The sequence below is a fragment of the Manis javanica genome, chromosome 13, assembly GCF_040802235.1.
Source record: "Manis javanica isolate MJ-LG chromosome 13, MJ_LKY, whole genome shotgun sequence".
Classification (NCBI taxonomy): domain Eukaryota; kingdom Metazoa; phylum Chordata; class Mammalia; order Pholidota; family Manidae; genus Manis; species Manis javanica.
In genome coordinates this window covers 896412-918146 of record NC_133168.1, presented here as the reverse complement: position 1 = coordinate 918146, position 21735 = coordinate 896412, and the positions used below count along the sequence as shown (strand labels likewise).

Below are 21735 nucleotides of genomic sequence, written 5' to 3'. Positions count from 1 at the left end.
AAAGTATGCAGAATGAATCAGAGGATTGAAAGTCAGAGGTACAGAGACCACTGCAAAAGTTCTGGAAAGGGTTGATGATGACCAAATTAGAGTAAATATATAGTAAAAATGGAGGGACTGTATTCATGAGACATTCCAGAGATAAAGCTATCTACGGTGGCCAAATATGTATGTATATATATGGGTACATTGGAGGCATTAAAGAATTATTTGGTAAATAAAGATGTTACGCACATGTGTGCACATGTGTGTAAGAGAGAGCTAAGCAGTAAGCCAGAGAATCAGCTGACGATGACCAAGGTCTCAGGCCAGAGCGTGTTGCCTCACGGCAGCAAAGCCATTCACACCAAACTTTCAATGCCCCTACCAAGAGCGTAATACTGACAATGAGTCAGTTTGCAGGTAAAAAATAAATTCATTTAGGGCATGCTGATTTTTTTTGTTAAAAGTAACAGTTAAGAGAGTTAAAAAAAAAAAAAAGTAAGCAAGTTGTATACAGAAGCCAAGAAGCAAGTGTTAAAAGGCAGGTGTGTTACAGCAGGTATACACCCAGGTCTGAGCAGGAACAGGCTGGGGACTCCAACTGGTGCTTATTCAGTTAGATGCTTGCTTATACTCTAAACACTGAGTAAACTGTTCTGGGAGGCGGAGGGTATGGGGAGGGAGAGTACAGACAACAGACCTGTCAAAACTGGCTGGTTCCAACATGGAGAAGTGGCTCTGACTTTTCCTCTAAGTAGATATAAGTGCATTAGCATACTGCAAGTCACACACCCCTTGGCCCCAGGACAGTCCCAAGGGGGAAGAGATAAGGACAGAATAGGGTGTCACCCTATTTCCTAGAAATCCCCTCCCTAGTCCAAGAAAACCCCACCTATCCTGATGAATATTCCAGCCTCTGCGTAACCCCGCCTGACCCCCCCACACCGCCCGCCTCTGGAGCAGACCCTGCTGCCCCACTGAGTGTGGCTTCTGCTTATTAGACTGCTCTTTGTACCTGCTTGACCTGCACCCGAATTCTTTCTCAATCACATTCCAACACCCTCCCCAGGGCTGAGGTCTCACCTAGTGCACAGGGAGATCTCCCCAGACTGGACTGCCCAACAGCAGGGGACCAGAAGCATCAAAAGGAGGAGAAGTTGCACAGGAGGGACGGGAAAAGAGCTTAATGTCTGACCATTGTTGAGGTTGTGCAGGAGCATGACCGACAGAGGGAGCACTTTGCTCAGAGCTACTCGAGGACTGGACCAGACTCTCATTTCGTTATTACAATTACTTATAATTGACTCATCCTTTCTTCTTACGCATTTCTGTATGTTCTTTAGGAGCTAACCAAATTATCTTGGAAACAATAGAAACTAAATATTTGTTGCATTGAGGTAAACTTGTTTATTAGTCTTGGTAACTAAAAAATATTTTCAGCGTAACAGAAAACCTGGAAAATCTTTAACAACATATGTTCTGAAGATAAAAATAAAATATCATGGACAATAAAAATGACAAAAATAATTAAACACCAATATTTTTATTGAAAAAGTAATCGTATCTCAAAATCCACCAGAAAACAACTATCTTCTCCTAGGAGAGAATGAGAAAAATATAAATATTTCATCATTCTCAAGTCTAGCACTGTCAAATCAGATAGTGCTAGATCAACAATGTGATCCTTTAGGTACACTTTCAGATTTTAGCCTTTGAAATCACCTCAAATCATAAACATTAATGAAAACACTCAAAAGAGAAATTAACAGTCAAGATGCCAATGTGAAATTTTATAATACAAAAAAACTCAAAATTTCAATATATATGTAAATTTTTCACCATACTACTGAAGGTTTTGCCAAACCTAGACCACTGAAGACTCTTTTGATAAAATTTAGGTTTTCTGTTTTTCCTAGCTAATCATAACAACTATGATACCATTAATGTAATTTGTAATATAATAAGAAATACATATTTTGTTCTTCCTCCAGGGTTCCTGGCCCACAGCAACTAAAAACCCTTGTAATTTCCTAAGTGACTAGAGCACAGGAGCATCCTTTATTATAAAATTTGGGTTTTGTTCCCGGAATAGCTCCAGAAAGATCAAAGTAAAAGCACATCTTCTGTTATTCGTAACAAGTCCTTTTCAAGCACACCTGAGTTTATGTTGATGAGGTGATTTTTGTAAAGTCCCTAGATAACCAATGGATGGGGACTGGTTGCTAGAGGAACAAACCAAGTGATGAAAACTTCAGCCCCACCCTGCCACACAACCCCCACCCTCAGGCATGATTAATCACCTGTACAGTCAACAATTTCATCAATCATGCCTACATAATGAGGCTTCCATAAAGGCCCCTCAAGTTCAAATTCAGAGAGCTGCTGGGATAGTGAACAAGAACATGCACTTGCTGGGAGGGTGGCACACCCCAAACTCCACTGGGACAACGACTCCTGGCTCAGGACCCTTCCAGATGCAGACGGAGCCCTGCGTGTCCTCCATCTGCCTGTTCATTTGTATCCTTTCACATTCCTCCTGTAACAAACCACTGACCTAAGCAAACTGCTTCACGAGTTCTGAGTCCCTTTACCAAATGATGGAACCTGAGGAGGGTGCCTGGGTGCCTCCATTTTGCAGTCAAGTCAGATGGAAGTTGTGGGTAACTTGTGTACCCACCACTTTTGCTGGCATCTTAGGTGGGGGGCAGTCTTGTGGGACTGAGCCCTCAACCTGCAGGGTCTGCACCAACTCCAAGCAGTAGGTGTCAAAGTTGACTGAGCACTGCAGGACACTAGCTGGTATGTTGGGTGTAAGTAGAGAGAGAAAGAGTTTTTTCTTTCAGAAGAGTCTTATTTGCTAATATAACAAGTAGCTTTGCTAGACCCCAAATCAGATTACAATCCATAATCTCTGAAATAGATTTGAAAGAAAAGCAAATTCCTCTGAAGGATTTTACTTGAAACTTTAATCAACATGGCACATAAATCATAAAGTAAAAGGTTAGCTATTAGCTACTAAGAATCAAATATTTTATAGTTTCCCTATAGGTTGACCTGAGTTAGTTGGTATAAAAATTCAGATAAACCTAATGTTGTCAAATGATCCATTTCATAGGAATGTCAACCTAAGATCAAATTCTAGTCACTAAAAAGCTGAAAAACAAGAAGTTAGGAAAATAAAGCTACTGCCCATCAAAGAACAAAGATGAATACCAATAATAATGAGCCCAAAACTCATAACTTATGAGGAAAAAATGACATTTTTCTTTTATCATTAAATCATCTTTAAAACATAAAAATAAATACTACCCAGCACTACAACATGTTCATAGCAAAAGCTGTGATAACAGCTGCACTTACTTTGCCCTCAGCACCTGGCAGGCACCGTTCTAAGAGCCCCCACAGCATGCACTTTTTCCCCCTCACAGCGTTGCCACCCACCCCCGTGGGTGCCAAGGACACTGAGGGTGAGGGACTCACTCTAGATCCCACACGCAGGGTTCACCTGGATCCAGAGTGTGGTGTGGCTCCAGCGTCTGTGCTATATCGCCACAGGTTCATTTCTTCTTAGTCCCTTTTGGAAAAAGGGCTCAGCAATAGACCAAAGATGACACAACAGGAACACCAGATGGAAGCCTCCTTCCAAAAGCAGAGAGGAAAATACAGCAAATCCACCTAGACCTGAAAACGACCTGAAGACCACAGAACGGACCCCCTACCCCTGAGAAGAGAGGCCCACACAGAGGAGGGTGAGGCGGCAGAGCCGAGATGGCACGGGACCCAAGCCCTCCCCCGACCCCAACCTAGAGGCAGGAGAAAGAGGAGCGGGGAGGGGGTAGGAGCCCAGGAGTGCTGCACACCTGGCCCCGGAGGTCGGCTCCAGGAGCACGAGCCCACATCACACCGAGCTCCGGTGACTATGAGGGCTGGACCCCAGGGACAGGCGGAACGTTCCCAGAGGCTGGGACTCCAGCCATTGCAGAGAACAGGCATGATCCACCCAGCCTGAGACCCAAAGCAGAGGCCCTGGGATGAAAGACTGCCAGCAGGTGACAGGTGGTGAGGGCCAGACAGAGCGCTCTCCTCAGGAGAAAGGGCAGGTGGGGGATACCTCCCAGCCCTTCCTCAGATTGGGAAACTCTCGGGAGCCCCAGAAGCCCCATCCCCCCAGCAGGCAATGCAGCCTGAAGGCTCCTCTCTGTGAACGCGCCGCCGGGAACCAACCCACTCGGCCCAGCGGCGGTGGCAGACTTTGCTGCCTGGCAGGCAGAGGGAGACCCTCCCGACTTCCTTGGCTCCATTTCAGCCCAGATGGGGAGGCGCCCGGAGGAACCAGCCCCAAGAACTCCTTCCTTCCCACAGGTGTCCAAGCCCAGTGCTGTGCATCCGGCTGGGGCACATCAGTGTGCCCACCCCATTTACCCTGCAGCCCACCACGGCTGCAGGCCACGCAGAGGGCAGCCCCACCCACAGCAAGCTTAGCAGAGATTCCTGAGCTGATCACAAGGCAGCAGCTCAAGCGAACCGCCGGCCCAGACTCAGACCACCACAGACACCAGACAGAGAGGGGGCCCCGCCCACGGCGCGCTAGCAGCTGGGGTCCTGCAAAAGAGAGCCAGGTGCTGGAGAGTAATGAATCTTGAGCTTCTGGGCACCACAGCACACCTTCTTATAAAGCTATTAACTCTTTAGACCAGAAAGCACCTGCAGAGACATCTAATACAAAGGAAGAAACAGAATCCCTGACAAAATGAGCAGGCAGAGGGTTTTGATCCAAACAAAACTACAAAAAAGAACCTCAGAAAGAGGGATAAATGAAACAGATTACCAATCTCCTGGATAAAGATTTCAAAATAAAAGTCATAAACATGCTCACAGATTTACAGAAAAGTACTCAAGATCTCAGGGAGGACTTCAGCAAAGAGATAGAAAACCTGAAAAGGAGCCACTCAGAGCTGAAGAATACAGTATCTGAAATGAAACATTCAATGAAGAGATTTAAAAGTAGATTAGATAATATAGGAGACAGTAAATGAAACAGAAATTAAAGAACAAGAAAAAGCTGAGGCACAGAGAAAAAAGGATCCTAGGAATCAAAGAATGATAAGAGAATTGTGTGACCAATCCAAACAAAACAATGTTCGCACAATAGGGGTACCAGAAGGAGAAGAGAAAGACAAAGGGATAAACAGTCTCTTTAAGGAAATAATTGTTGAGAACTTCCCCAACTGGAGAAGGAAACAGACACTCAGGTCATGAAAGTAAAGAGAGCCCCTAACAAAAGGATTCCCAGCAAGACAACACCAAGACATATAATAATTAAACAGCAAAGATCAAGGATAAGGAGTGAGTGCTGAAAGCAGCCAGAGAGAGAAAAGAAGATTATTTATAAAGGAAATCCCATCAGGCCATCAGCAAACTTCTCAACAGAAACACTTACGGCCAGAAGGGAGTGTATTTAATGTACTGAAACGGAAGGACCTCCAACCAAGAATACTCTATCACTTAAACTTGATGCAGGGATTAAACAATTTCCAGATACACAAAAGTTGAAGGAATCTGCCACCACTAAACCAGTCTTACAACATATGTTAAAGGAACGACTGTAGATAGAAATTACCCTAAGGCTAAATAGCTTTTACCAGTGAAAATAAACCCACAGTAAAAGTAGTAGACCAACTAATTAACAAGCAAGTATGAAATTAAAACAAAAGAAGCAGTCTCAGCTATATACAAAATCAGTCAAGGGAGACACAAAAAGTGCAGATTATGACATCTAATGTGGAGGAGGAGGAAGTGGGAAAAAAAAAGGTATCCTTAGATTAAGTTTGAAATAAAGTAATCAGCAATTTTAGACTATTATGTAGTAGAGAAGCTAGCTATCTTTGGACCCTTGGTAACCACAAATCTAATACCTACTAAATACTCACACACAAAAATAAATTTAAAAAAAGAGAGAAATCCAGTTACAACACCAAAGAAAAAATCAATAACAAGAGAAGAGAGAGGAAATACAAACAACAGCAGAAAACAATTAATAAAATGGCAATAATTACATATCTATCTATCATCAATTTAAATGTAAATGGACTGAATGCACCAATCAAAAGACACAGAGTGGCAGAATGGGTAAGGAAACAACCCATTGACCTATCTATACACTGCCTACAAGACTCATTTCAGACCCAAAAAAACATACACAGACTAAAAGTAAAGGGATAGAAAAAGATATTACATGGCAAATAATAGGGAGAAAAAGCAGGAGTAGCAGTACTTATATCAGGCAAAATTAATTTCAAAGCAAAGACAGTAACAAGAGATGAAGAAGGACATTATATAATACTAAAGGGGTCAGTCCAACATGAGGATATAACCATTACAAGTATCTATGTACCCAATATAGGAGCACCTAAATATGTGGAACAAATACTAACAGAATTAAAGGGGGAACTAGACTGCAACACATTCATCTTAGGAGACTTTAACACACCGCTTATATATCAATAGATCAACCAGACAGAAAATAAAGGAAACAGAGGCACAACAACACATTAGAACAGATGGACCTTTCAGACATCTACAGAAAACTCCACCCAAAAGCAGTATACACATTCTTCTCAAGTGTACATGGAACATTCTCCAGAATAGATCACATACTAGGCCACAAGAAGAGCCTCAATAAATTCAAAAGGATTGAAATTGTATCAAGCAGGTTCTCAGACCACAGTGGTATGAAACTAAAAGTAAATTACACAAAGAAAACAAAAAGACTTACAAACACATGGAGGCTAAACAACATGCTTCTAAATGATCAATGGGTCAATGAACCAATTAAAACAGAAATCAAGCAGTTCATGGAGACAAATGAAAACAAAACTCAACAGCCCAAAATCTGTGGGAGGTGGCAAAAGCAGTTCTTACTCAAGGCTTCCCTCAAGAAACAAGAACAATCCCAAATAAAGTCTAAACTCACAATTAAAGAAACCTAGAAAAATAACAAATGAAACCCAAAGTCAACAGGAGGGACATAATAAAGATCAGAGAAGAAATAAATAAAATAGAGAATAAACAATAGGGAAAAAAAATCAATGAAACCAGGGGCTGGTTCTTTGAGAAAATAAACAGACAAATCCCTAGTCAGACTTTTCAAGAAAAAAGACAGTGTATACACATGAACAGAATCAGAAACAAAGAACGAATAATCATGATACCACAGAAATACAGAGAATTATTAGAGAATACTATGAAAACTATATGCCAATAAATCGGACAACTTAGAAGAAATGGACAACTTCCTAGAAAAATTCAACCTTCCAAGACTGACCCAGGAAGAAACAGAGAATCTGAACAGACCAATTACCAGCAAAGAAATGAATTAGTAATCAAAGAAACTCCCCAGGAACAAAATTCTAGGTCCAGATGGCTTCACAGCTGAATTCTACTGAACATTTAAAGAGCTAGTAGCCATCCTTCTTAAAGCATTCCAAAAAAGTAGAAGAGGAGGGAATACTTCCAAACTCTTTCTATGAGGCCAGCATCACTCTAATACCAAAACCAAAGACACTACAAAAGAAGAAAATTATAGACAAATATCCCTAATGAACACAGATGCAAAAATACTCAACAAAATATTAGAAAACCCAATTCAAAAATACATCAAAAAGATCATCCATCATGACCAAGTGGGGTTTAATCCAGTGATGCAAGGATGGTACAATATTCATAAATCCATCAATATCATATATCACATTAAAAAAAAATAGGATAAAAACCACATGATCATCTCAGTAGATGCTGAAAAAGCATTTGACAAAATTCAACATCCATTCATGATAGAAATGCTCAACAAAATGGGTACAGAGGGTACGTACCTCAACATATTAAAAGGCATATATGACAAACCCACAGCCAATATCATACTTAACAGTGAAAAGCTGAAAGCTTTTTCTCTAAGATCGAGAACAAAACAAGGGTGCCCACTCTCCCCACTTTTATTCAACATAGTTCTGGAGGTCCTCACCACAGCAATAAGATAACACGAAGAGATAAAAGGCATCCAAATTAGTAAGGAAGAAGTTAAACTGCAGTAAAACCTAAAGAATCCACAAAAAAACTACTAGGACTTAGAAATATAAATAACTGAATTCAGCAAAGTTGCAGGATACAAAATTAATAAACAGAAATCTGTTGCATTTCTATATACTAACACAAAATAGCAGAAATAAATCAGGCAAACAACTCCATTTACAATTGCATCAAAAAGAATAAAATACTAGGAATAAACTTAACCAAGGAAGTGAAAGACTATACTCTGAAAACTACAAGACACTCATGAGAGATATTAAAGAAGACACCAATAAATGAAATACATCCCGTGCTCATGGACAGGAATCAATATTGTCAAAATGGCCATCCTGCCTAAAATAATCTACAGATTCAATGCAATCCCAATCAAAATTCCAAGGGCATTAGCATTCTTCAACGAACTAGAATAGTTCTAAAATTCACATGGAACCACAAAAGACCCCAAATACCAAAGCAATCCTGAGAAGGAAGAAAAATGCTGAGGGGATTACGTTCCTTGACTTCAGCTCTACTACAAAGCTACAGAAATCAAAGCAATTTCATATGGGCACAAGAACAGACCCATAGACCAATGGAACAGAATAGAGAGCCCAGTTATAAACCCACACATACGTGGTCAATTAATATACAATAAAAGAGCCATGAATATACAACAGGGAAATGATAGCCTCTTCAACAACTGGTGCTGGCAAAACTGGACAGCTACATTTAAAAGAATGGAACTGGATGACTGTCTAATTCCACACACGAAAGTAAACTTGAAATGGAGCAAAGATCTAAATTTAACCATAAAACTCTTGGAAGAAAATACAGGCAAAAATCTCTTGAATATAAACATGAGCAACTTTTTCCTGAACACATTTCCTTAGAAAAGGGAAACAAAATAAAAAATGAACAAGTGTGAGTACATATAACTAAAAAGCTTCTGTACAGCAAACAATACCATCAGCAGAACAAAAAGGCATGCTACACTGTGGGAGAATATATTCATAAATGACCCATCTGATAAGAGGTCAAGATCCAAAATACATAAAGAACTTACACAACTCAACACCCAAAAAAAACAAATAACCCAATCAAAAAATGGGCAGAGGATATCAACAGACACTTCTCCAAAGAAGAAATTCAGATAGCTAACAGGCACATGAAAAGATGCTCCACACCGCTAATTATCAGGGAATGCAAATTAAAACCACAAAGAGCAGAGAAGACAAGTAGTGATTTTACAGCATCTTACTATGTTGATGGACAGTGACTGTGAAGGGGTATGTGGGGGGGACTTGGTGAAGGGGGGAGCCTAGTAAACATAATGTCTTTCATGTAATTGTAGATTAATGATATCAAAATAAACAAACAAACGAATAAATAAATAAATAAAACCGCAAAGAGAGATCACCTCACACTAGTTAGGATGGCAACATCCAAAGGACAAGAAATAGCAAATGCTGGTGAGGGTGCAGAGAAAGGGGAATCTTCTTACACTGTTGGTGGGAATGTAAATTGGTGCAACAGCTGTGGAAAGCAGTACAGAGGTTCCTCAAAAAACTAAAAATAGAAATACCATTTGACCCAGTTATTCCACTCCTAAGAACTCACCCAAAGAAAACAAAATCCCTGATCCGAAAAGACATATGTACCCCATGTTTATAGTAGCAGTATTTACAACAGCCAAGATATGGAAGCAATCTGAGTATTCATCAGTAGATGAATGGATAAAGAAGATGTGGTACATATATACAGTGGAATATTATTATTCAGCCATGCAAAGAAGAGAAATTCTCCCATTTGCAACAACATGGAAGGATCTTGAGGGTATTATGCTCTGTGAAATAAGCCAGGTGGAGAAAGACAAATACCATATGATTTCACTTATTTGTGGAATATAAAAACAAAGCAAAACAGAAGGAACAGACAGCATTAGATTCACAGACACTGAGAAGTGACTAGAGGTTACCAAGGGGGGTTTTGGCAGGGCAGGAACTGTTGAACCACTGTGACGTACATTTTATTTTTAAAAAGTAAAAAAAAAAAAGAAATTATAATATTAAAGTCTCCAACTATTAAAAAAAGAAAAAGAAAAGCAGCTTCCCTGAATAGGAGAAAAATTAAAGAAATAGTGAAACTGGGTGGATTGTAAAATGGAGTGATCCTGTGTTTGGCACCAAGCAGAAATTCAACAAATATGTACTACCCTAGCCTCACATAAGGTGTACATCCTGAACATAAGCTATAATGTGCAGCCACTTAGTTAAAACCAAAACAAATGTAATTTCCAGAAGCCATAAGAAAACTATTCCTCTAATTCCCATTCAGAATCTAATTAAAAACCAACCACATTAACTTTATGTCTAAGAGTACAATATTGTTAGCTGCTATAGGTCTTTAAAAAAAACCCTCTATAAAAATATCATGTGAAGAAAGCTCATAAAGGTTTTCAAATTCACAGAAAGTACTACCTACAATAATACTTAAGTGGCACATAAATGGCAAAATATATTTTTTTTAATCAAAGAAACATTAGCCGGGAAAGGTATGTCATTTTCTTAAAATTAACACTATAAAAACATATTTTACAGGTATGTGGGATGTTTGTTTCTCTACTGAAACAAGAACTAACTTGAAAGGAGAGCCTATTAACAAGTTCTGAAGAGAGGTAATTAGCATATAGGAAACTTAACATTTTTGGCACACAGAAGGACCTGTCGGACAATGTCTGTCCTCTAGTCATGGGTCATGGACAAGGCTGTCTCTCTATTAATTGTAAAGCAATCTTTCTGAAAAAGGAGCAGCTGAGAAGAATTCAACATATGAATAATGACTTGGACAACTTCCCAGAAGAGATCACAGTGAAACTAGGTCTGAGGAGGTCAGGCAGTGTATGCTATACGTTACACTAATGCTCCTTCCTTAATCACTCTTACTCTCTAGTTAACAGCTGACAAGTGAAACTTAAGAGTCTTAAGTTCTATCTAAATTTTTCTATATTTATACAGTGTAATAGTACTGAATCAAATTATACATGTAGTAACTTGCCTTTAAATTTTGTGAAAGTGAATTAAGTAATGAATCATCATGAATTATTTTGTGACGACATTTGTGCAAACTCTCACCTGTCACATACCCACCCCCGCACACACACACAATGGCACCAGAAGGCAACACTCTGCTTTACCTTCTGCGGAAAAGTCTGCTACCTCCACCGCCTGAGGTCCAAACACGAAGCCCTCCTGGAATCTATGAACACAGCAGAGGCAAAAGGCAGAGAAGTTTATGTAGATTAAAGTTACACTGCCCAAAACATAAAATGCCAAATGCCTATCACAAGTCTACATCCTGCCAAGGAAATCAGATTTTAGATATGACAATGAGCAAATCAATAATATACTGATAACATTCAGAGTTCACTATATGTTATGTAGCTAATCATATGACAGATAGAAAAGTTGAGCCTTAACTGATTTATATTTTCACCAACAGAAGTGATTTACACTACTGGAAATGCTAAAAGAGCAACAAAGTATGAATTCACATATGCTTAAACTAACAGTTTAACTTTTTAAATGTGAGAGAGCCAGTACATATATAAGGACTATAAAAGAAATTCAGTAGAAAAACATACTTCACAAAATGAAGTGTAATAGACCCTACAGCTCAAGGTAAATTCTTTCTTAGGACCAGAGATTGTTGGGAATAGAGGAAAAAACAGAAACAGACCTGGAAGACGACAAAGGCAGAGGGTAAAGGATAAAGAACTGTAAAGATATGGAAAACCTACCTTGTTCCAATATTATAAAATAAATACAAGCATGAAACATGAGAAGCTTTTCAGAAAAAATTCATGAAAAAATTAAGGATTCAATCAAGTAAAGTATTTAGATCTCAGATTTCATTTCATTCTTTTTCATTGGATAAGAGATAAAGACTACGAATGCAGCTGGTATATGAGAAAAGGAATCATCAGTCTTAACTATTAAAAGAGGGGGCATGTTTTCTTTATGTTATATTTAGAAATCCTTAACGATCCCATCAAATAATCAGGAAAAAAAGAACAAAGCATTGTCTTAAAACATGATGTTATGTCAAGAAATACAATATTACTAAATACTGGCCCTGAAGTCAGGTGGCTTGAGTTCAAGCTCCAGCTAAATCACTTAACTGCTTTGTGACATCAGGCAGGTCCCTTAATCTCTCAGTACAATCAGGTGTTCAATGAGGACTCCTTCACCATCTCTCACATTTTTATTGAATATCAAATGAAATAAGGTATTAAAAATCACAGAATGTTAAATTTTGCAAAAACTTGAATCAGTGCATTTGACTTTTTATTAACTAAGAAATAGAGGGAATACAGAACTCCACGCTAGGAACCTGGGGAACCACAGGGCACAAAACCCACAGCCACAGAGTGGAGAGACGAGCTGGAGCCGGCCAAGGGCCTAGGTGGCTGTGCGGCCTCGCGGTGGCCGGAAGGCCACAGTCCCCCGGAGGCGGCACATTGCACTGCCGGTCCAGTGGTCACCTAGCACTGCCCGCCGCCACAGCTCGCTTTATTCCCAAAACGAGGGCAGTGCTCATTACCTTCCGAGCCAAGGACCTGAGACACAGGGGCTCCCTGTGTCCTGCATGCATCTCTAGAAGCCAAGAAGGCAAGACCCCGGCGGCGGCGACAAAGGCTTCTTCTGCAGCAGGTGCGATGCGCCAGGCACAGTCTCCCCAGAGCTGAGATGGGCACTATTACCACCCTTACTTTACAGACGAAGCCAAGACACAGGCTCAAGACGCTGCCTACACACATGGACAGAAGTGGCAGACGTGCCATTCAAACCCAAAATGTCTACTTCTAGAACCACGTGCTTAAGTCACTGTATTGTCCAGTCTGCAGAATTAAAATCACGCAAACCAGACACTTACCTGCATGTATGATGCCAAACAATTATAAACGTTCTTAAGTATTCAAACATGCTCTATATATTCTTCAGCATTTGTAACATTTTCTTGGAAAATTAAAATGCAAATGATTGTTGTAGAAAATATGTTTAAAAATGAGAAATGCCTATTATATAAAGCCAGAATAAAAAATGGAAATTTTTAAAAACAAAAAAGGCCTAAAAAATACTAAAGAACACATATCCAAATAACAGATAATACTGGTGTTAGAGTAGCAAAATTGAGTCATTTTGTTTCCATTTAAAACTTGCTGCCATGTGATCACATAACTCACTCAACCATTTTATAACTTAAATTCAACACAGTGAGATACTGCCACACACCCATTAGGATGGCTACTATCTACATTTCTCTTAAAAAAGAAGATAACAAGTGTTGGCAAAAGATACGGAGAAATTGGAACCCCTGTGATTTATTGGAGAGAATAAAAATATGGTGAAGCTGCTATAGAAAACAGTATGGTAGTTCCTCAAAGACTTGAATGTAAGTCATGAAACCATAAAACTTATAAGAAAACATTGGCAAAAATCTCTTGAATATAAACATGAGCATCTTCTTCCTGAATGCATCTCCTCCAGCAAGGGAAACAAAAGCAAAAATGAACACATGGGACTTTTCATCAAACTAAAAACCATCAACAGAACAAAACCCATCCTACAGTATGGGAGAATACATTTGTAAACGACATATTCGACAAGGGGTTAACATCCAAAATATATAAAGAACTCACATGGGTCAACACCCAAAAAGCAAATAACCCAATTAAAAAATGGGCAGAGAAGAGACAATTCTCCAAAGAAGAAATTCAGATGGCCAACAGACACATGAAAAGATGCTCCACATCACTAATCAGGGAAATGCAAATTAAAACCACAATAAGATACCACTCCACACCAGTTAGGATGACCAACATAGAAAAGACAAGGAACAACAAATGCTGGTGAGGATGCAGAGAAAGAGGAACCCTCCTACACTTCTGGTGGGAATGTAAACTAGTTCAACCATTGTGGAAAGCAATGTGGAGGTTCCTCAAAAAACTAAAAATAGAAATACCATTTGATCCAGGAATTCCACTCCTAGGAATTTACCCAAAGAAAACAACTTTTCAGATTCAAAAAAACATATGCACCCCTATGTTTATTGCAGCACTATTTACAATAGCCAAGATATGGAGGCAACCTAAGTGTTCCATCAGTGGATGAATGGATAAAGAAGAGGTGGTACATATACACAATGGAATATTATTCAGCCATAAGAATAAAATCCTACCATTCGCAACAACATGGATGGAGCTAGAGGGTATTATGCTCAGTGAAATAAGCCAGGCGGAGAAAGACAAGTACCAAATGGTTTCCCTCATTTGTGGAGTATAAGAACGAGCAAAACTGAAGGAACAAAACAGCAGCAGACTCACAGACTCCAAGAAGGGACTAGAGGTTACCAACGGGGAGGGGTGTGGGAGGGCAGGTGGGGAGGGAGGGAGAAGGAGATGGAGGGGTATTGTGTTTAGTTCACATGGAGTGGGGGGTCACAGGGAGAACAGTGTAGCACAGGGAAGGCAAATAGTGACTCTGTGGCATCTTCCTACACTGATGGACAGTGACTGCAATGGGGTGTGGGTGGGGACTTGATAATATGGATAAATGTAGTAACCACATTGTTTTTTCATGTGAAATCTTCATAAGAGTGTATATCAATCATACCTTAATAAAAAATTAAATTAAATTAAAAAACCACAGTAGCCAAGTATCCTTATTCTGATCAGTTACCTACCAGAAAGAAAATTTCAAATTGCAGTATACTGCCTTAAAGTCTTCTACTGACGTCTAACCATCACTGCTCAAAATCACTTAGGCATTTTGAGCAACAAATACATAATGTAACATCACATGTTAATTTTTATCCAACATATCCAGTTCAAACATACAGTACACAAAAGTAAAAACTCCTAATCCATCAATATTCATGTCCATTGTTTGAAAAATACCTTTCCACAGGTCAACTTTTTTCCTATCTAGAACTCAGACATGCCTTTCCCATGCTACTTAAAATGTAATTGCATTTCCTACAGCAAACTATGATTTAGAACTCAATTTTATGTATTAATAACTACTATTTTTAAAGCCTTAACATTTTCTTATTCTCAGTCCCCCATTTCCAGTCTTTAGAGAGTTACAACTCATACATCACCATATTAGCAAATCATTTCAAGCCATTACTTCCAAAGGGTAAGCAGCTTCTAAGGATTTAACTTAACTGCTATACCAATATGCACAAAACACTGTACCTACTAGTATATTAGGATATTATCCTAGGATACCGTAATACTGCAGTGTTAATACTAGCAAAAAACTGGAGACAGCATAGATGCCCATCAAGAGGGATAGTTAAATAAATTATGTTAAGTCAATACAATGGAAGATAATGAAACATTAAGAGGAACTAGGCATTTCTATACCTAAGTCATATAACGACCTTCAAGTTATAATTAAAGTTAAAAAATATAAAAATGCCTCAAAATCTCTCCTATAACTTGAAAGAAAAGACATGAGCTTTCCTATTTCGTTTGTCCATACCGTCATTTATACATTTTTATTAAAGGGCCACTTCAGGGATTTGAGAATTTTAAATGTGTTGCTAAATTTCAAAACCTCTAACCCCTGCACCGTCCATTATCATAGCTACTAGCCAGTTTCTCCGTCACATTATTCACGTTTCTTGAGCCACATGTGGCTCAGTGGCTCCCATACTGAACAGCACAGATGCATTTTCATCATTGCAGGAAATTCTACTGGACATCACTGCTCTAGATCAAGGGTCACCAAATTGCAGCCCACGAGCTGTTTTCTTTTATAAAGTTCTACTGGAGCATGGCCTTTCCAATTTGTATTCATTTGTATATGGTTTGTGGATATTCTGGCACTACAACAGCAAACTCATGTGACACAGTATGGTCCGCAAAGCATATTTAGTATTGCCTCTTTATAAAAAAAGTTTTGTCAACTATTGTTCCAGACAATCAAATTTCACTGAAAAGAACATTTATTTTCCTTGGGCCTCAAAACAGTTTTGAAGGCTTGCACTGCATAAATAAAGAACCAATAAACATAAGCCAATGTCCATATGACTTACTAAGTGCTAAAGACAATTTTTAACTTAAGTCCCTATCAAAAAATTTCCTAAATTATGTTTGAACAACAGCTAGTAAAAGCACAGAAGACAGAGTATTACAGTCCAGCAATTTTAAAATAGCTAGCCAAAGAGAAAAAGAAATTTAATAATTCAATATTTACCTATGTTTATCAATCTTTTAAAAGAAATGTATCAACTGTCTTGAGAAGCATGTAATTTCTTAGAAAAAAAATTACACTAGGACTATATATATATATTTAAATAAATTATGTTAAATCAATACAATGGAATATAATGAAACATTAAGAGGAACTAGGCATTTCTATACCTGTTATATAACAATCTTCCAGCTATAATTAAAGTTAAAAAATATAAAAATGCCTCAAAATCTCTCCTATAACTTGAAAGAAAAGACATGAGCTTTCCTATTTCGTTTGTCCACACCGTCATTTATATTATTAAAGGGCCACTATATATATATATATATATATATAGTTAGCACTAAGGCAATCTTTACATTTAACCACTTATCTCATGCAACTTCACTACACTGCAGACTTTCAAAATAATTATTGAAAACATCAATGAAGTATGTTTACCAATTTAGGGCACTTTTTAAAACTTTGTAAAATTTTAGTGTGCCTTATATGCCCAAACCTGCAGAGGAGCTGAAAATAGAATGATGATGAGCATTTGTAGCTAGTAGTTTATGCTCACATTATCATTACTTACAGTAATTCCACAGTAAGAACAAAAGGGGCAGAAACACAGCTAATGAGTACTCTGCGTGAGTAAGGGAAGGCTTCCAGAAGGAAAGCTCTGAATCGGGTCTACTGAAGTGTGAGCAGGAGTATGCCGGGTTTGCAGGGGAAAGGAGAAGAGAGGGAGGAATGGCAAAGCAACCATCCTAGTGTAATGTAGAAAAAAGAAAACGGACTTATTCATGAAGAGGACTTACCAAATCCTGAGCGGTTCGATGCTGTACAGAAGCCTATGTCTTCAGCACCGCAAAAGAGGGGGCTGGTGGCAGGTTTAAGGGCTGTACAGCTCTAAATGCAGATGGCTTACAGGCCAAACTAAGGAACTGAGATCAGATGTGACTGTATGAGCCATAGAGAATGTAGTTTTCCAAGACAGATGACACGATTGGTTTTATTTTGTAGAAAAGTGATGCTGGCAGCAACTCTGATCTCAGACTATAAGAGTAAAGACTGACATGCTTGACTCAGCTACTGTGCCAATCAGACACACGGTGGAGAGAAGCAGCTACATGCAGAATCTATAGGCTGGCACTGCTTTAAAGGTCCCTCATACATGGTATTTTCCTTTTCCATAATTTTTGGTGTAGATGTACCCTTTGCATAGAAAAAGTTGATGCAGTAAGATTGTCAAAACTGGAGGCAATATAGTCTTTTTGTTTTTCCTCCCATCATATTATTAAGATTAGGAAATACAAGACCGGGAATCAAGAGATCTGGATTCCAGGCCTGTCCTGTGCTGTGGGACTTGGGCATGACCTCTAAAAGCTCTGGTTTTCTTATCTGTAAAGAGGAAATCAGGCTGAAGGATCTGAAACTCTTCAAATTTCTAAAACGCTACATGATACTGATACATCGTTAATCTTCACGTCTTGAAAATAATGCAAATACAATCATCTATTCTAACTATGAACCAAATGTGAAAAACCCATCAAAAACAGGCAGACACTTACTGTACCTATTATTTACTTTTCTGTATCTACATGAACCTTCATTTATTTATGAAGGACTCTGTGACATACTTTATACTATGTAGTCACCAACTAGTTGTCAGAAAGCCTATGGTAACAGCACTTCATTTTCAATAACATCTCCAAAAATGAGCATTCTTTTTTTTATTAGAGTGGTTCAAAAATAAAATGAACGTCTACAAAGATGAAGAGTGGTACTGCTGCGTTCAAGTTTTCAAATATAACATCATCTTATGGAATCGTGTTTGTTCAAACCTCTTACTGACAAAAGAACTTTTTAACAATATTCCTTTATCAACCAAAATTAAGTGTTTCACAGCAGTAAACTACAGGCCTTATTTGAATTTTACCACTTTGTCCATTAATGGCCTTTTTCTGTTTCAAGATCCGACTCAGAGCACTACATTGCATTTAACTGTCATGGCTCCTTAGTCTCCTTTGGACATGACAGTCCCTCAGTCTTTCCGAAGTCTCTCAGAGCCTTGGCACTTGTTCAACTATTCTGTACAATATCCCTCGGTTGGATGTGTCTGATGTTTTCTCATCTAGATGGAGGGTATGCATTTTGGCAAGCAGGCCACAGAAGCGATGTGTGTTCTCAGCACATCACATTTGGGGTACACAATGTCAATATGCCTTGTTATTGGTAATGTTAACCTTGATAACTTAGTTAAAAGAGTGTGGTGTCTGCTGAGTTTCCCTAGGAAAAGTTGTCTTTATTAAAAAGTAAAAATTATTTTTATTAATTGTAATCAATTAGTATCTTGAGAGAGACACTTGAGACTATGCAAACATCCTGTTTTTCCTCACATTTGCACCCCTAATTTCACAGTCCATTATCATGTCTTGCGGCAACAGTTTTGACTCTGGTGTTTTCCTGATGGTTTTCTATTTCCCTCATTCCTTCTACATTTGCTCGTTTGCAGTTCTTCTATAAAGAAGAGCTGTCCTTTCTCCCGTTTGTATTCTTATTTTTAAGCACTTTGCCATAATACACTTTCAAGCACACATGGAACAGTTACCAGAATTAAATATATCCTGGGAAAAATAAAAATAAAAAATAAAGTGTTTCAAATTTGAGAAATATCTTAGATTTATAACCATAAACTATGTGACATTACTAATATTGAAAGAAAAACTGTATTGTAATAAATTCTTGCTCATACTAAAAAGTCTAGAAATATAATGAACTCACATTTCTTCAAGAAAACTGTTTTAAGCCTGATTTTTTTAAAAAAGGATATTCTAGTCAAAAGACTCTCTTCCTTTAAAACAGAAAGATGGAACAAGGAACGTTTTTATTGAAGGTAAAATGAAAACCCAGATGATAATCTTCCATTTATAGTCTGTTACAAATTTATGTAGATATAATTTTAAAAGCCTAAGTCTTACTTCAAATGAAATAACTTTCTAAGGTTTTGTAAACTGTAGTATTAAACTGTAAGCAGAGGATTCAGCATTAGGTTTCATGCTGCATTACTTCCTCCAGTGTTTCCTCTAAAGACCTGAACTACTTTTTGGCGATATACACTATGTACATTAGGGTAAGTTCTCTTCAGTGTATTAATGCGATTTCTTTCTCTCTAAAATAGCATTATAAATTTTTCTGAGTTAAATTCTGCAAAGAGCTAACCTGTAATTTGCCACGATCACAGTGTAACTGTGCAAATCTGCACCACGGTTTAGAACCATCACTAAAAACATTTTCTCTCAAATTGCTGGTATCAATGAACATGTAACTTAATCCTGCTACGAAACCCACAAAAGTTATGTTTACTGTAAAACCTCGTCTCAACTAGACCACTGGTCCAAGAAAAATATCTTCACATTGATTTTTCTTACACGTAAAAGTTATTTTAACTAATGTTTTCAGATCCTAGAAGTTATTTTCTTAAGCATATTTTGAAGATACACAAATTAATCTTACTCTACTTACGAAGCCTTATTAATTCTAATCAAACAAATTTCACTGAAGTGTATTCGAATCAAGACTTTATTAGAGGGGAAAATATTCAAAGAATTAGAAGTTTCGTTTTCTGTTGTAGCCCATGCTATGCAAGTACATCAGAAACAGAGTTTTTAACTTTTCTCAAAAGTTGCCTGCAAAAAGGAGGCTATTCTAACCAAAAATAAATTTTAAAATTCCAGATCAAGTATATTACAAAGTAAGCCTGAGGCATATTAAAAACACCACGTCTGATTTGTCTTGCGGCACCAACGTCCAAGCAGGAAGACTGGGTGTGCCTTCTCCAAATGTATGTGACAGGGCTCCCCTGGGGCACCAGCGTCACAAGCAGGGTGGGTATTCCACAAGCAAGACCTAAGTTAATTACAGTGCCTCGCGCTCCTTGAAAGATACTCGAAGACACCTGGCGATTAACTAAAATCATGAAAAGCTCACAAATGACTGAATTCTAACTAGGGGGCCCGTTCAGTTACAAGAAAAAAAATTACTTGCAATACCAACAATCCTTCACCCTTGTAATTTTCAAGGTACTTGACGGTAAACAGATTAAGAAGCTGTGCTCTTCGCGGAGAAGCCAGGTAGTGACTCCAAGCACCTTCCTTCGCTGATGGACAGCGGCTGCGGCGGGGCGCGGGGACTTGGTAACACGGGTGGACGTAGTGACCACAGTGCTGCTCACGTGAAGCCTCCGTGAGATCGTGTTTCAATGATGCCTTAATAAAAAAAGCTGCGCTCCTGGGCTCCCTGCCCTAAGGGAACACACCCCCTACCTACTTCGGTCCTGGAGCCCTCCCCTCGGGGCGCCGGCGCCACGGGCTCCCCTGCCCCGCGCCTCCGCAGCGCGGCCGCCCGAGGGCCGGTCGGGAGGAGCTTCCGACGGCGGCTTCCCCCCAGCGCCGGGCCGTCCGCGCCCCGCTCCGCGCGCGTCGGCCGGTCACCCGGCCGGGGCCGAGGGCGTGACGGGAGAGCGGCCGGGGAGCGAGGAACCGGGGCACCGGCGAACTCGCAAGTAGTGCAGACAAAACGCGCCCGCCGCCGCAGACGTCCTCAGCGGGCCGAGGCCACGCCGGCGGCGGGCAGCGAGGGACGCGACGTCGCGGGACGGGGACGGCGGGCCGCACCGCGAGGCTGGCCGGGGCCCCGGCGCTCCGCCGCCGCCGCGCAGTCCGACGGGAAGCTGCACCGCGACCATCACCAGCCCGGGGCCAGGGCGGCCCTCCCGGCGGGGCTCGCAGACCCCAGACACCGCCCCTCACACGTCCCGGCGAGCGCCCTGAGCGACAGGCGACGCCCCCGAGCGCGGCCCGCGACCACCCCGCCTCCGCGCCCGGGCGCGGCCCGCCCGGACCCCGACCCACCCTCCGCGCGGCGCGGGCAGGGCAGGACCCGAGCGAGCCCGTCCCCCGCCCCCGCTCTTACCCATCTTTCCGCCGCGCCTTGTAGACGTGCCCGTAGGTGCCGCGTCCCACTTTGCACCCTTCGTACTCAAACAGATCCTCCACCCGCTCCCGCTCCGCCGCCAGCTTCGCCTTGAAATCATAATCCATTGTCTGCTTTCCCCATGGAGGCGCCGGGGCGCGGGGGCCGCCGCCGCTCAGTCCCTCCTCCCGCCGCGCCCGCCGCTCCGCTCCCGCAGCGGCCGCCTCTCGGCACGCGCCCCCGCCCCGCGCCCGCCTTCAGCAGGGGCCTTCTCGGCGGCCGCGGAAGCCACCTCCTCCTCCTCCGCGGCGGCGGCGGCGGCGGCGGCTCCCGCAGGCACCCCCAGTCCCGCCTCCCCTCTTCATTTCCTTGTTTTGGAACCCGGTGGGCCGCGCCGCGGCCGCCTGAGCTCATTAACTAGTCGGCCCGCCCGCCCCTCGGACGCGAGGCTCCTGGGAAATGTAGTCCTTGGTGC

At 40.6% G+C, this 21735-nt stretch overlaps 1 protein-coding gene across 5 annotated transcripts in view; it reads right to left on the bottom strand.

The window, feature by feature from the left end:
* CDK19 (cyclin dependent kinase 19) overlaps window positions 1-21628 on the bottom strand; it is a 109548-nt gene extending 87920 nt beyond the window's left edge. Inside the window, exons 1-2 of one of the 5 annotated variants that reach the window (XM_073220785.1) lie at window positions 21261-21400; window positions 11240-11301 (exon numbers count right to left, since the gene is read on the bottom strand). Coding sequence is in view for 4 of the 5 variants with exons in the window: in XM_073220787.1 (XP_073076888.1) it covers window positions 21261-21388 (128 nt within the window). In the remaining variant the exon portion in view is untranslated. Of the gene's footprint in view, window positions 1-11239; window positions 11302-21260 lie in introns of all 5 variants that reach the window. The other 4 variants (XM_073220787.1, XM_073220781.1, XM_073220784.1 and 1 more) reach the window with 4 other exon arrangements.
* Window positions 21629-21735: the final 107 nt, after the last annotated feature.